The 16,811-nt window shown below is 31.1% G+C and overlaps 1 protein-coding gene across 8 annotated transcripts in view; it reads left to right on the forward strand.

The window, feature by feature from the left end:
• Positions 1-16,811, forward strand: part of LOC134692891 (kazrin-like) — a 72,719-nt gene that overhangs the window by 21,169 nt on the left and 34,739 nt on the right. The window contains exon 1 of one of the 8 annotated variants that reach the window (XM_063553515.1): positions 10,585-10,714. The exons of 5 other annotated variants lie outside the window; for them this stretch is intronic. Coding sequence is in view for 1 of the 3 variants with exons in the window: in XM_063553513.1 (XP_063409583.1) it covers positions 15,672-15,684 (13 nt within the window). In the remaining 2 variants the exon portion in view is untranslated. Of the gene's footprint in view, positions 1-10,584; positions 10,715-10,747; positions 10,849-15,652; positions 15,685-16,811 lie in introns of those variants that run through there. 2 more of the 8 variants (XM_063553517.1, XM_063553513.1) reach the window with 2 other exon arrangements.

Below are 16,811 nucleotides of genomic sequence, written 5' to 3' on the forward strand. Positions count from 1 at the left end.
TCTGAAAGAAATATTTATCTTTTAGATAAACAGTCAATATTGACTTAAATGACATAATATTCAAAGGTACCAGTTAGTCTGAAAGAAACCAGGTGTTTTTTTTCTGAGCTTTGAAGTATGTGGGGGTTGTGGGACATTCAAAGGTACCAGTCTGTACTGAAAGAAACCATGTGTTTTTTCTGAGCTTTTAAGTATGTGGGGGTTGCGGGACATTCAAAGGTACCAGTTTGTGACTGAAAGAAACCAGGTGTTTTTCTGAGCTTTGAAGTATGTGGGGGTTGCGGGACATTCAAAGGTACCAGTTTGTGACTGAAAGAAACCAGGTGTTTTTCTGAGCTTTGAAGTATGTGGGGGTTGCGGGACATTCAAAGGTACCAGTTTGTGACTGAAAGAAACCAGGTGTTTTTCTGAGCTTTGAAGAATGAGAGAGGGGGGGGGGGGTTAAGAAAAGTAGGGGCAAAAAATCAGAAAGAGAGAAAATTATAATTAATATTTAAGAGGAATCAGTGTGTACTATGAACACATTCGTGCTTTCAGAATAAATTTATCAAGCAGCCATAAGCCTTTTCAAACACGCTATAAAGAATGGGTTAAATTGTATTCCAAAGGATATACAGGATATCCATGTTGGGGGATTTGTTATGAAATTTAATAAGAATTTTGAGAAAGATAAGGGCTTTCACTACTAAGATGGCAACATTTGGAGTGGGACTTGTAAATAAGTTGCATTAGCCATAATTTACGGGGTTAAGGTCCATTGTTACTCTATGTGCAGTGAGATTTATCTAAAGACACCAAAGAAAAACTGAAATTGACACTTAGAGAAGGAGAAGTTTCCATTTAGTTTCAACTATGGCTTTGAGAAAAATGTTCTTTGTTGAAGAAGAATATCTTACTTTTCTTTATTTTTGTGCGGTCTTTATAATTAATCATCAACTTGTGATCAACTCCACCTTGTGTATATATAATATATAAAATATGTAAAACAGTGAAATAAATGTCAAATTCTTTAGAAGTTTGACAGGGAGATATATATCGCTTGTCAATAAACGATATAATGAATTTATTTGTGGTAATTTATTATAGCTCTGTGGTTAATTAGGTTTAATCGATTTAAATAAACAATAAAAACACTTGTTTATTAGAAATTGGAGAAAATATTTGATAAAATATTGGAGACTTGTATTTAAAAAGAAACTGTATCACTGTCTGTCATGATTGTGACTTATATATTAAAATTACGGTGGATTCATTTATATATTAAAATTACGGTGGATTCATTTATACATTAAAATTACGGTGGAGTCATTTATACATTAAAATTACGGTGGAGTCATTTATACATTAAAATTACGGTGGATTCATTTATTTTCATGGGTACAAATTTTTTTGGATTTAGGAAAACTTGTATAATTTTGTCGAGATTTGATTTCTTAGTTTTGGCAAATTCTTTCAACGACCTTTGGGGACTAATAAAGGACATTTTTTTTTTTTTAGATACATCCAAAACCTAATTTTACTGCTCTCATTATATTTTTGTGTGATTCAATTCTTTGGAAAATTTGTAATTCGCTGAACATTTTAATTTGTGGTTCCCCTGTACCAACGATATCCACGAAAATTAGAAAGAGTACAACGAATATTAACGAATCCATAGAAGTATACATGTAGAATAAAGTTTGTCGATTACTCAGTCTATATAAAAAAGAAGATGTGGTATGATTGCTAATGAGACAACTATCCACAAAAGACCAAAATGACACAAACATAAACAATTATAGGTCACCGTACGGCCTTCAACAATGAGCAAAGCCCATACCACATATAGTCAGCTATAAAAGGCCCCGATTAGACAATGTAAAACAATTCAAGCGAGAAAACTAATGGCCTTATTTATGTAAAAAAATGAACGAAAAACAAATATGTAACACATAAACAAATGACAACCACTGAATTACAGGCTCCTGACTTGGGACAGGCATATATACATAAATAATGTGGCGAGGTTAAACATGTTAGCGGGATCCCAACCCTCCCCTAACCTTGGACAGTGGTATAACAGTATACCTTTTTAACAATATTTTTGAAATTTGATTATCTAACTCACTTAAGCATGTAAAGGGGTGACCAATAGGATGGCTGAGGTTATAATTTATTAGGTCTTTCCACTTTTCTGTGGAAAGACCTATTGTATTTGTTCTGATAATTATTATTATTTTTTTTTTTTTTTCCGCCAAATTTTGTTCTTGCGATAAATAGATATAGGAAAATGTGGTGTGAGTGCCAATGAGACAGCTCTCCTTCCAAATAAATGTTTGTTATGCAATGAGTCGCTTAGATATTTTTCATATTGTATCTTATAGTTAATGCGCTTTTAAATTTCACCCTGCTAAGCCGAATCTTTTTCTTTGTAAGAGTTATCTCCCTATTCACTGTTTATATTCAGAGTGCATCTCCTCCGTAACAAAAAAAGATATTGACAAAATTTCTTTTACACATTGTTCGTTACCTCCTCAGGAATTTTTAGCTCATTTGAATCGAAGCTATTCAATGATTTTTTATAGGAGTTATCTACCTTTACAAAATATTTTTTTACAAAATGGGGTCAAGGTCAAAGGTCAAGGTCAAGTTCTAATTCCGAATTTTCCATGTTTTTGCATTTTCTCCAACCCTTTAAAAGGTATGTATTAAAGAACAAGTGCAAAATGATTGCTATATAGTTATGAAGATATATTTTTTGTTACATTTGGTCTGATACAATTAAATAGCATCTAATAGGAGTTAGTGCCCCTGAAATGTCTTGATATGAGGTTATTTGATTATAACTTCAACTAAGTCTATTATAATGGCATTTGACCTTGTACAAAAGGTTGGGTGACAATTGACCTTGAAAAATGACTACCGGAAGTGACCTTTAGAAAACTGGAAGTAGCCTTTTTTGCAATTTTTTCATATAAAAGTACTCAGAATTCATATATTTTGTCATATAGATAAATAAAATGATTACTGAAGACTAAAAATGAAAGGCCAGTCAAGGTCGTTAAACACTTCCATATACTAAAAATGACATCCAACAAACCAGAAGTGAACATTTATCTCTAAATACAAAAGTATATAGAAACTATATATTTTTGGAATCAGTGTGAAAGAAGCTATCATATGAGACCGGAAGTGACATTCATTTCACCAGAAGTAGCATATTATCTCCCTTAAATCACTCAAAAATATGATTAAACCATTATTTATCGCATCAGTATGTTTTATTTTATTGTTAATTTGTCTAAAATTTGTGATAAGTACATAAACTTTCTTTCACCAATACTCAATTCTGTCAAACTTAAATCATGATTAATTAATTTAAACTTTTTTTAAATTTTTTTGTGAATTTTATACAAGGATATTGCATATTTTCTTTTCAATTGAAGAATACAGGCTTGGTGTATCTCTTTTTATTTTATATTTCAAACAATTAGCTGGTAGTAAATGGAATTTAATGATAAGTTTCTTACAAGAATAGGTGCATTTCTTACGTAAGCGACAAGAATACAAAAAAAAAATAGTTCTGCATTTTATTTAATATAACCATATTCAACCACAGAAATTTAAGTTTCCGATTTTGATTAAACTTAAAGTACATTTGATCACATTGACAATTATGGTTTATTAGGTACAGACATATCCGTGATTAGAGATAAAAGACTACCCATTTTGTCCTATCTTTGCTTGTGGTCAGGACGGGAAATCTGAGCTGGAACAAAAAATTTACCGTTTTTTCAATCAGATAATTTTGTACAGACCTATTAAATTTCGTAACTTTTGTTAGTGTAGATATAGAATTTAAGAATGAAATAAAACTATAACTTTTGCCTGGGTATTTAAGTACGGGTCTGTAGGTATTATTATACATGTTAGGTGACCTTCAGAATTTGGGCCTTTTATGTATTGTTATCAGACCAACTTGGTGTTGTTGAGAATTAGGCCTTTTGTGTTCCATTATCTCTTGAATTCAAGAAATGTCATTGACCTCACAGTAATACTTCAGTGGGCTTTGTTTTTCGAGTAACATCTGAGTGTTAGAATTAAGAAGTGAAAAATAATGTATGACATGGCATTTTGATTGTGATAGAGGGTATGTAATATATTTACTGAATAGTATACAGAATAATGGAGGAATTCTATGTAAGGGTACCTTGATAATTGAACAAACAATTTATTTCAAACACATGTAGATAAGCTTAAAGTCAAGATGGTTCTAGGTTACAAAATTGGTAGCTGAGACCCACAGGTAGAAAGTATTTTTTCATATGGATTTTTTTTTATGACTGTCAATGTGTTGCAATTCAAAATTGAAATATTTGACCTAGATACCACAACTCTTCATGCTAGCTGTTCAAACTCCTCTCTCTGAAAAATCACACTGCCAGTCGTTTGCTTGTTTCAAACTGAAAAGGGGAGGTTCAAGGAAGATCGAGCCTACACAAACATGCTACACTTTTACACACTGGACATAGAAATTACCTTAATTGTCCTAATCAGAATAGAAATAATTGATACAAGCTATATTTTATTGTAGTTTTAACATGGGTAGGTATTATATTCATGTTATTTTAGCCCTCACTATAATCGCTCGGGCAAAAATAATCACGAATATAATGCTGACCCATGTTAAAACTACAATAAAGTATAGCTTGCATTAATTATTTCTTAAATATAAAAGCATGCTAGACTTCATACTAAAGGAGTGGCAAATCTTTTAAACAAGAAATTTGTAGTATTAATCTTTTGTGATGTACAAATGTGTAAAACATATTGTAAATCGTTAATCGTCAATTTGTTGTGTAATATATATCAACCTAAATAAATATTGCCAATTCCTTATATATATTGATTTGAATGGGATCATTTAAAACTACAAACAGGTTGAAATATTGTCATCCGGTGCAGGATTTAGGATGATTGGTTTTGTAAAGATATAACTGGAGTTAGAATCTGATGATAGTATCAGGGAAGATTATTGAAAAAGATACAATGAGTGATGCCTTTAGTTGGTTTATTAAAAAGAAGATGTGTTATGATAGCCAATGAGACAACTCTCAACAAGAGACCAAGTGACACAGAAATTAACATTTACAGGACTATAGGTCACTGTATGGCCTTCAACAATGAGAAAAGCTCACACCTCATAGTCAGCTATAAAAGGCCCTGAAATTGTTGGTCCTAATATTATACCATTTAAAAAAAAAATCAGAAATGTCAAATTTTACCATTCTTATTTTTTGTGTGCATTGAATATTTGCAAGTATGAATCATAAGATTGATTGATTTATTGGTGGTGTTGAATACAATTTCCAGTGTTATATATCAGTATGTGTATGGTCAGATTATGTTTCTGTATGTGCATGAGAGAGTTGTTACCCTTTTGTCAGTATTTTGTATTCATAATGTTTGTGACGTCATCTTTGTCTGATTAAAATGTAGAAATGGTAGCTGATGTGTTTTTATGTGTCCATATGTAATCGCCTCCATCCATGCTACCAGAGCTATTCCCCTAGTCTGTAATACCAGCTACCTTGACTTTATAATAGTTTCTGAAGGTAGAGGTTATAGAATTCTCAGGAACAACAATCTGCAGGGATATGTCCAATGCTCTGGTCAATTAGGATCAAGTATATTAAATACACCTGCTAGGACAAAATTATCTGGACAATCAAATGGGCTAAAATTATTTGGACAATGAAATGGACTCAGAAGAAAAAGTCAGAAGTATAGATAAAATGATTTCTCCTTTTCTGATATCCATATCATAAGGTCAAATGGTTTTAAACAGACCCCTTCTGTATTATTAACATCTATCAGTTTGCATTAAGGGACAACATCAAAAGTTCAATGTAGGATTACAAACTTTAAAATTCACTAACACCACCCCAACCCCTCTTAACTTAATTTGGGAAAAATAGATTGACCAATATAGTTATATGTAAGTAAAATCGATGTCAAATGAACAAAACTTGCAGCAAGTTTTACCCCACACACCCACCCTCAAATTATTTGAATTAAGTTTTTTTTATCCTACATTGATCTTTTGATGTTGTCCATTCCTAAGTATAATAGTAATTGGTATTAAATTAGATTTCTCCCTGATTTATGGTCAAAGTGATGAAAGTAAATTAAAAATATATACCTATATAAACAATGTAATTCAATTAATTGGTAAGTAAATACTTTTGTAAAGAAAATTCTTAAAGGAAAAAGTAGAATTAAGATCCAGTCTAATTGGGTTAATCATTTGAATCCATTTATGTTAAAGGGCTGTGTCAATTTACTCAGCATGAATAGAAAAATATTATCAATATTTGGACATGAATATTGAAGTGTCAGCAGTCTGTTAAAGATAATCCATCGATTTGGTATGTTGTCACATATCCCTAGGCCATTATAAAGATTAGCTTCCAGTCAAGTACAGCTTTTAGCTAACCACAAATGTTTACATAGTGTATTGAAGGATTTAATGTTGTGGACAAAATATATGACCTTGACCCCTTGTTAAGTGCATTAAAGGTCAGATTCATATATTAGGAAGAAGGATAATAATACAAAAGAGGTTTGTAGGTAAATAAAGTATAAGTGAGTTGTCTCCCCTTAGTTCACTTTCATTAAGAATTAATTGATGATTTATTTTCTTTCTCACATTTCTGTGTAGCTGATGATTTTTTTCTTAGAGAAGGGGGGAGGGGGCTTATAATGTTTTATGTGAATGAAAATATTGAGCTTATTTTTTTTAAAATTGAATGCAAATGAAGGTGAAAATTTTGAATTTGGAAAAATAAAGATGTAAAATTAAGTTGTGTCACCTTTCTTGCAGTCATTAGAATTGGGTTCAATTTCTGACATTCAGAGGCACAAAATTTTAATGAAATGACTTGTAGTTCAATATTTTCAGTGATGACCTTGCTTTTATATAACAGACAATAAACTGAAGACAGACATATTGATGACTATGATGAGGGGGTTAAAAAATTAACTGACTTTCTATACATATGTATAATTGCCTCACTAAGATTTTCGTGTGAGAATATTTGTGAAATATCAACACCCCATTGCGTGTATTTGAATCTGCTTTACAAAGACATTTTCATTTGAGCTATAAAGTGGGACGATTCAATGCTTGAAACTATAATTGTTAATTCGATATAACATGCAAGGATTAGTAGTTTACACAAAGGACAAAATATTGATTTACTTGACAGGGAAGGAGTTTTTTATTTTCGTTACGTAATTTATTTAAAGAAAATTTGGCAAACAGACTGATTCGTGTTGACATTGACAGCAACTTTTGAAACCTTACACGCTGAATAAACCTCTCACGTCTAAAAAGAACATTCAAATTAAACAAAGATAGTTCCTTCAGTCTGATTTTAAATCATGGTTAGCAAAAAGCTTGAGAATTAAGTAGTCGGGTATTAATTTCTCACTTTCGGTTTCATTGTATAACTGAAAACTTGTATTTTGTGGTGTTCGGCAGTTCTTAAAGTTTGGTTTACCTCCCTTTTTCAACGTTTAACTGTAGTAAGGGGCTGGAAGGTAGGTTACAGATTTTTATTTACATAGACAATTTTTCTCTTAATTTAAAGTGTCTGTGTTCAGTCTGGTTAAAAATAAAAATAATTCTCTTCAAATTAAAATTTTTTATTTTTTATTTTGGAGTATTGGTAGGACGAAAGCAAAAATTATTATGATTTATTTCACTTTTCATTTTATTTAAGGGAAATAGATTTAGAAATGTGCTGTTGAGTGGGGTCACATATGTAACTATATATGTGGGTCTGAAGGAATATTTTGAAGACAAAAGTCTGGAACATTTTAGATGTGTTCCATTCATGTGCAGTAACAAAATTTCATATTTATAAGTTCTTTTCTTCTAAAAGTCTGCAATTTGCTTTCATCTGATCAGCATTGGATTATAGTGTTCGCTATAACAGCTCGGATTTATCAATCACAACCATTTTGACAGCTAAAGAAGATTCACTATTGATTCTCTCTCAGAAAACCCATTGAAGATATTACATGCATTGTTTAATAAAAAGATATTTGTATTGAGGGGGAATTATGTCTTCGTTGATCAGCCTGGAGATTCCAGGAAATTACGTAACTGAAAAAAATATGGAAAAAAGAAAGATTGATATGGAAAACCAGTTGACTTTAAATTAGTAATTTTCTTGGGTCTGGAAATTCCATGTCAGATTTACTCTGAATCATTTTAGAGATATTATTTTTAGCCTAATATTTAAGATCTTGAATGAAATAAGTTGTCATTTTGAATTTCTGATATTTAAAGGACAACAAATGAATAAGATGACATGTTAGGCCAGAAATATCAATTAAATTGTTTTATATTACCTTCCTACCCACCTACAAAGCAGCATTAAATTTTAGGACACAAATGTGAGTCTTGTTTGTCAAACCATGGTCATTATAAAAAAAACTAAATACAGACCATGGTCAAAATCATAGATAACCTGATTGTTAAGCATGCTTATGACCATGGTTGATGTTTGGAAAGCATGGTCAGTATAATGACCATGGTTGAGCATGGTTGACCATGGTCGAACCATAGTCAAAAGCATGGATAACAAATGTCAACCATGCTTTTACAATGGTCAACCATAGTTGTCCATGGTATATCCATGATTAACCATGGGCAATCAGGGTCAACCATGGTCACGTTTCGCAGGGGACAAATTGTTTGAATATTTGGTTTTGGAAGATTTTAAGTGTGACTGCTCTAGCATAATGTTTTCTTGACTTTAAACTTGAAACTTTTGTTGTTGGCCAAACAACAATAATGTTTTACTTTATGTCCTAACTCAGACCTTCTTAATTGGGATTACAACTTTCTTGCAACTTTAATCATATAAAGCTATTTCCCCACCACTTATGTTTATCATTTTCACAGTTTCTGTCAGTAAATGAAAATCATGGTGCACACTATTATATCCCCTTTTCCTACATCCATAATCAGAAGTCACCATGTGAGGGTTAAAAAGACAGTCAAGGTTTATAAAACCACTTAATTAAGTACATCATGATTTTTTTTTTTTTTTTTTCTAAGAATCTTCTCTATAATTAGATACCATTACACACTTCTTTTGATTTTTAGATTTAATATGTTTGGGGTTTAAGTTACCAAAGCATTGACTAATAATGCAAGATTGACTTAAGTGGCAAATATACAAATTCATAATTTTCCTTGGAGAACCCTCTAGTAGTATAACCTCTGAATATAATATTATACATGTACCTTGCAATTAAAATCTTAAATATAATTTTAAAACTCTGATATTTATTTTATATATCCTGTTTTTCATCTGAATATGAATGAAATATTTTTCCATGTTAAACAGTCATTAACATTTGACTGCGAGAGTATTAGTGGGCACCTACACCATGCAATTGATCTTTTAAACAAGACAATGAATTCTCAATGGTATTTTTAAGTGTAGTGTATAATTATGCATTTGGGATAAAATGTTTAAAGAGTATAAATTATTAATTTTGTTCTATAGACACATTTTCATTTTCAATACTACATTAATAATTTAAGAATTTACCACGATGTAACATAAATTATACATGTTGCATCACACATTACATCAGCATAACCTTAGCAATGAATTCTCAAGGGAGACAACTTATGCATATGTTACTGGTTTAAAGGTATATCCTACACCCCTAGGAACCAGTAAATGTATATATCTGTCAGACATTGATGATGTTTACTTATCAATAATAATAACCAGCATGATATTGTCTTAGGAATGTGTGTTACATAGTCATGCAGTCAGGCCAACAGCATTTATTTTCTGTTTTTTTTTTCAACATATGCAATTGATATAATTTCTGACCATAGATCATTGCTTACTATATTCTTGGAATATTTATAAGTAAGATAAGCTGGTGTGGGAAACATGGCCAGGGTGATTTATTTATTTTTTGTTGTTGACAAATTATACTTGCTTAATTATGTGCATTATACTGCACAATTTCTAATGGCAACCAGAGTGCATGTCAGTTATTAACATTTGTTATTCAAATCTTCTACCATTCGAACATGAAAAATGGATGAAAAAATTCAGTCCCTGCCTAAATTGTTCTGGTTTTTTTTGTTAGTACTTTTTTGCATCAAATAAACATAATATATATTTGATAAATCATAATCAGTGTTTATGGACCTCCTGGCTCTTGGTCAGTTATATTTTTGTTAATACTTTTTTACATCCAATTATCATTATAGAAGTTTGATAAATTATTAGCAAACTGAAATAAATTTTAAAAAAAATTGACCACCAAGTTGAAGTAGAGTTTAAGTGTTTAAACAAACAAATTTTCTAGGCCAAATGTTTTATTAGATAAGATTTACTGAAGTGTATGATATGGAATTATTATAAAATTCCTCCAGAAATAAGATGCTTTTCAATTGTTAAATCATAACTAATAATCTACTAATAGTCCACGACCTTTCTGATGTGAGGTCAAACGAGAAAACTCACTCATTGCTAATGATTAGGTTACATGATAGAATCATGATTAGTTTGTAGTATACAATAACTTATATATGGCCTAAGGGGCTTTTGTTGATTACCACAAAACAAGATGAAAATGTTTTCATGTTAAAACCACTGATTAACACATATATATGTAAACAGTTAAACTAAAGGTAAGAACTATATTTCTCTGTCATACAGAATTTTGTTTGTAAATATTGTCAGTTTTATAAATGTTGCTAATTTAAGATGGAGATGGATAACTATTTTACGCTGTAACTGTTGAGTCTGCATGTATTATAGCAAGGTCAGTTTTTTCATAGAATATTAAACCGATAATTTAAGATGAAGGGTGATAATTTGTCTTCAGAAATTAAAACTGTAACTTCAGGCTGCTTGTATGGTTATACAACAAGGTTAGATTTTTTAACAGACAGTCATAGAATATTCATATAATTTAAGATGAAGATGGATTTATAAGATTTTAGTAGTAACTTCAAACACATATGTGTTGTTATTTTTGCTTACAAATTAAGACTATTAGTCAGCATGGACAATATGGATAAAAAGAATAATATATCTTAAGGATTTACTACTTTAGACTGCTTGTATTGTTTACAAGTTAAAGCAAAGTCAGTTTTTTTTCTAAATGGACGTACACTTATATATATTTATGGAATGTCTTATAGGATAAATGGATAATCTAAGACAAAGATGGATTATTTGTCTTAAGGATTTAAGCCTAGTTCAGGGGCATGTATAGTTTACAAATTAAGGCAAGGTGACAGTTTATTGTAGGACAGTCAATTTAGAGTAAATATTTGTTTTTCAGTGTCTTCCGGGAAATGTTATAAACTATTTGACAAAAATGTATCATGTTTTCTAACAAAAAATTATATATAGTATGTTACCAATAAACTGCTTTGATTAGTTTTCTCCAAAACATTTTAGAGAGGGCAGTTAAGCATTTCCTTGCTGGGTGGTCCTACAGAAGTTGTCTTAATCATTAAAAGCTTCAGATACTAAGAAGCAGGTTGCAGTAACATTTCTGAATATCTTCCACTTCTCTTACACATGTTGTGAAATGTATTGACAGCAACCCAACACCCATCCTTCGAGATCTGAATTAACTGAAAAATAGCCACTAGAGGTCTATTATTATACAGACTACAAATGAAAGTAACCCTGATTGGGATTTAAGCTTGCTTATTAAATGCCTTGTGGCCAAAGGTAAATTTATTATACAACATTGTAAATTTATGTTATCACCCCTTGAAAGATGAGAAAAATGCTCAGAATATCCTAATTTCTTAAATTATAACTGTTGTTCTCTTGTTTTGAATGCCTTCATTGAAGATCCTTCTTGTGGGAAGAAATAAGATGAGTTAAGATATTTGAAGGCCACAGTGTTAATTGATATACTGTTTTAATCATCAACAACTGTTAGGGTATATACTTTTATTTCTAAGGTAAACACATTTTATCTTTGATCAGAATTTTTGTTATTTAGGTATTTTATCACTTTGATATGTTAAGTCAAGGGGCTACTGTTTGGTTTATCAATTTTGTGGATTTTGTGGTTGTTCGTGTAATATAATGGCAAAACTATGAAGTCAAATTATTTCCCTGAAAAAACATTTTATTTTGAATTTTAGCCACGACAGTCAGTTCATCTTAGATTAAATGTAAATACATATTTTGAGATAAAAAGTTTGAACACATTAAATAGACAGCAACCTAAGAATTAGTTAATACTACAAAATGGATGTCATTTTGGATAGCAGATCGATCATTGCTATTTAGAATGCTTTGAATCTCTTGAACTCTTTTTTTACTCCAAAATATCAAACAGGATTTTTCTTTTAAATTTCCGTCTTATAGAAATGTTGACCTTTTAGCCATTTACCTAATCAAACCACTTTATCAGCTAATTTTGAACTTTTACAAGGTTTTGAGTTGACTAGTTTTATACACTGTTAATTTTAACTCTAATTTATCCGATTCTCTCCCACCTCCAACAAACATATACCAACTGCAATCCATTTCTCAATTCTATGTAAAAATGCTTAATTTTGTTCGTGTAGAGTAAATTTTCAGAAAGATTTGAATAGGAATCAATAAAGTTTAAAAGTCGGTTAAATTTCAGACATCAACAACATTTGGGAAAAGGGGAGATAACTTGTCTCTTTTATTCATTCAGATTTTCATCAAAACATTTAAAATTTTATCTTGAAAACAATATTATTGCTAGGATTGATGGATGTGAAATAAAATTGAGTCACTGTAACCTAGTCAGGTGATTATCAAGATATATACAGAAGTTAGATGTAGATATCTCATGTTTTTACAGAATTTTATCTACAAATTTGCCAGGTGCCACAATATTTTTGTTAGCATGGTCGTCTTATATATCATACTTAATTTCTTTCTTAAAGTAGATATTGTAAAGCGTTTGGCATAGCTGCCGAAAAAAATTTGACAGTAAGAATGTTGATGATTTCATTGTACGGAGAGATTTATTAAAATCGTTTCACATGAACTAAGGATTTACCAAAAAATAATTCTGTAAGTTTTATTTATTTTATTTTTAAGATCTTTCTATTTTTGCATGTTGATAATCGACTACATTAATCAGCCAAGGATGATAATTGCAGATGCTTATACAGCTGACATCAAATTTGATTTTCTTTGATTGTTTTGTACATAAATCAAACTCCAAACTCTTGTGAGATAACTATGAATGGTTGAGAAGTTGATCATGTTGATTAATACATTTTAGCATTTGTAAGGTTTCATTAATTATGTAACACCACCCCCCCCCCCCCCCCCCCCTTATATTTTCATCCGCTCTCCATAAGTTTTCTACCTTGTTTGGCATAGAATCACCTAAACAATAAATGAACAGACCAAATTCACATATAGGTTTTAATATTTCTACAATAATGTAACAGGGATGAGTCATAGCTGCTTACTAGCTTATTATCTAGAAGATCTTTATATCATTTAAAATCTTTGTTGCTAATAATATCCCCTTGTAAATCTATGTTTCCTCTCATTAATTTGAAAACTAAGTATAGAAATAGTTTTCAAAACTGTAAGGGTTATTGAATTTTGTGTTCAGATATTTATTGCCTTGATGCTAACCCCCCCCCCCCCCCCCTTTCTTTTCTTTTTTTTTTCATAAAAGAGAGAACTTAAGTTTGCCAAGCACAATTGTCAGAAGTTGATCATGTTTGCATTTGCATATTCATGAAAACTGTTCAGATATAATTAATTCTTCTATATGTGATGCTCACCATCCCCCTTTTTTTCAACATTAAAAACAATTTATTTATAGGTATTACAAAAATGAACCACAAGCCGGTCTGCTTAATGCTTTCTATATAACTGATGCAATCTTTGAAATTAAAACCCTACTTATATATTTCAAACTTTTCAATCGAGGACATTTTTTTTTAGTTTTCTGTTGGTAGAACCTTACATATAGACTCTTATCAGACTCTGTAATTACGCTCTAAATGCACACCTTTCAGGGGCGGATCAAGACATTTTAAAAATGGGGGTTCCAACTATATGTCCCCATTCAAATGCATTGATCGTCCCAAAAAAAGGGGGGGTTCCAACCCCTGGAACCCTCCCCCTGGATCCACCACTGCCTTTACAGAACCTGTATACGATTTTTACCCCACAACATTGAATACAAGTAATTGGAGTGAAAAAGACATCTGTGCATATAGACAAAATTATTGGGAAGTTATGGTTTAATAATCTCAAATTATGGCAAATTATTGAGAATTTCTATAATCAACAGGTGTAGACCTCGGTGTAGACATCTTTGTTTACTAATTAACTCCTAGATATAAATGTTGGCAGTGGTATGTAAATAAAAGATCTATAAATAAACTGACTGTTTTATTAACCTGTCTTGATCATACCCTCTTATCTGTTTCTATAAATAAGTTGTACATTTCTTAATTATGTGAAGTTTACACCAACATCAATCAGTCAGTGTACATTTCATGTTGCCAGCATTTTTCTCTAACATTCAGGGGTAAGGGTTGAATGACTGATGAGTAACATATTCATATTCACAATTAATGGATGAACTGTGGTGTAATAAAAAAATGATATGTTTGGTAACCTCTTCAATGATACAGAAACCCAATCACTAAAATAACTTAAATGATATCTAGACGTTGACTTTTATTTAAAAAAATATCTCAATGACATTCAGAGGTCAACAAATTCAACAGATCTATACTACTAGTATACAAAATGTATATAACTTTCATTGTGTTAAAAATCTAGGAATAAATTGGGGTCCACTAGCTTCTCCCTTATAGTGGTAACTTAATAGATCAGACAGCAATCTTTTCCATTTTTTTTTGCATGCCAGTTTTAGCCTATGACAAGAAATCATAGCTTGCCTAAGAGTTTTTATGCAGGCATCTTCACTAGCCAAGGGTTTAAATCCACTCCCAGTCTAAAAAAAACGGGAGTGGATTGTAACCCTTGGCTAGCGAAGATGTTATTGCATGGATGCAACAAGAATTTACTTGCATAATTGAATGACTAATATATTGCCTATTTTCTTATTGAAGAAGTTGGTTCTCTCCGAGTACTTTTACTTCTTCCATCAATCTGAACCATGCGGCCTCAATATAAGGGGTGTATCTAATATGCCCTGCTGATATAGTTTTATTAATTAAGGACAACTATACAAATAATCATTTAAAAGAGCATCAGGTTATAAACAGATGAATAAAAGGAAATATAAGTTAATGATCTGAAACAGCAACCCAACAATCTTTGATCCACCCATGATATGATAATAGGCAGACACCCAACAAAGAGCTGTTACTATGATCCACCCAAGACGCCTGAACAGTTTAACATAATAAGAAACAGAAGACCAACAATCTTAAAACCTCCCAAGTAATATGATAATAGACAGACACCCAACGAAGAGATATATGTACTATTGATCCACCTAAGACACTTGAACAGTTTTACGTTTTGAACTAACTGATAGTTTCCTGCACCCATCCTATAGTCAAACCAGTTATGTACTTACTATAGTATACAAATTAAAGAATTTTAAGTAGGTATCATAATAAATAACACTCATTCATGTATGATATAAGTAGTCTATGTATCTATATAAGGATTTATATTTTATGAAATGTAAGTAAATTTTGTTTTCTAATTAAATCTATCCTAATTTAGTATTTTGTAAAAAAAAAGTAATTTGCCTGTTTGATAAAATGAGATCTTTTGTTATTTTTGCTTGTTGTTCATCACTGGTTTTTACAAATTTTTGTTTCCAGTGTGAGCTGCACAACCTATAAATTAAGCTATCAGAACAGCAGATTTGGTAATGATACTTACACCAAGATGTAAATGTTAAATGAAGTTGGAAACCCTGCATTTCTCATGCTTTCAATAACATATATGGTCAACTAAAAGATCCCCTCCTTAATGAAAACTTATCATTTTGAATTGAAAAAAATATCTTGGTGTAAATTAGATACACACATTTGGGGTAATGCCCTCAAGGGTGTATCTGATATACAGTTTGAAATCTTCTGTTTGTGATAGCAAAGTGTACTGTATGGCAATCTGCTTCAAAAGATAGCAAAAGCTATTGTTTTTAATGGCAATCTTAAACACAGATCTTAATGTATCTGCCAAAGTAATAGTCAGTTATAGGGTGTGGTAGATGTAAGAAATACTGTTCATTTGCTCAGAATTAGTTTTGTGAGTACTCATTATTATTGATTTTTTTTGGAAAAAAACTTGGATGTATATTTAAGCTAACTTACCAATTATGCTGTGATCGGCAAGGCTTAGGTCCTAGGTTTAAGTATTATCACACTCTCTTAGCTTCTCTTAGCAGGGGCGTAGCTAGAAAGAAACGATGTGCAAGCAACTAGCTCCAAAAAAAATTTTGGGACCCTTTTATGCAGGAAAATGGGTTTTTTTCGGTTTTCGGTTATAGGACAGTTGATAGAGGAGCTTCATGTAGTTAGAATTTATAAACAATTTATGAATGTAAAACTATTTATAAAGCTGCTGAATAGAGTAAATCATGGTTAATTGAAAACATAAACTACACATTTTTCTAATACAGAATTTACTCGAAATTGTCAAAAATCTGCTCTTCGAGTCTAGGCCGAAACGAACTTCTCTATTTATTTGTCGGCAATATTCACACCATCCCGATGCATATGCAGTAATGCTAGCGATGATAACCTGTCATTGTTTATTGGT

This window comes from Mytilus trossulus, chromosome 12 (genome assembly GCF_036588685.1).
Source record: "Mytilus trossulus isolate FHL-02 chromosome 12, PNRI_Mtr1.1.1.hap1, whole genome shotgun sequence".
NCBI classification, from domain to species: domain Eukaryota; kingdom Metazoa; phylum Mollusca; class Bivalvia; order Mytilida; family Mytilidae; genus Mytilus; species Mytilus trossulus.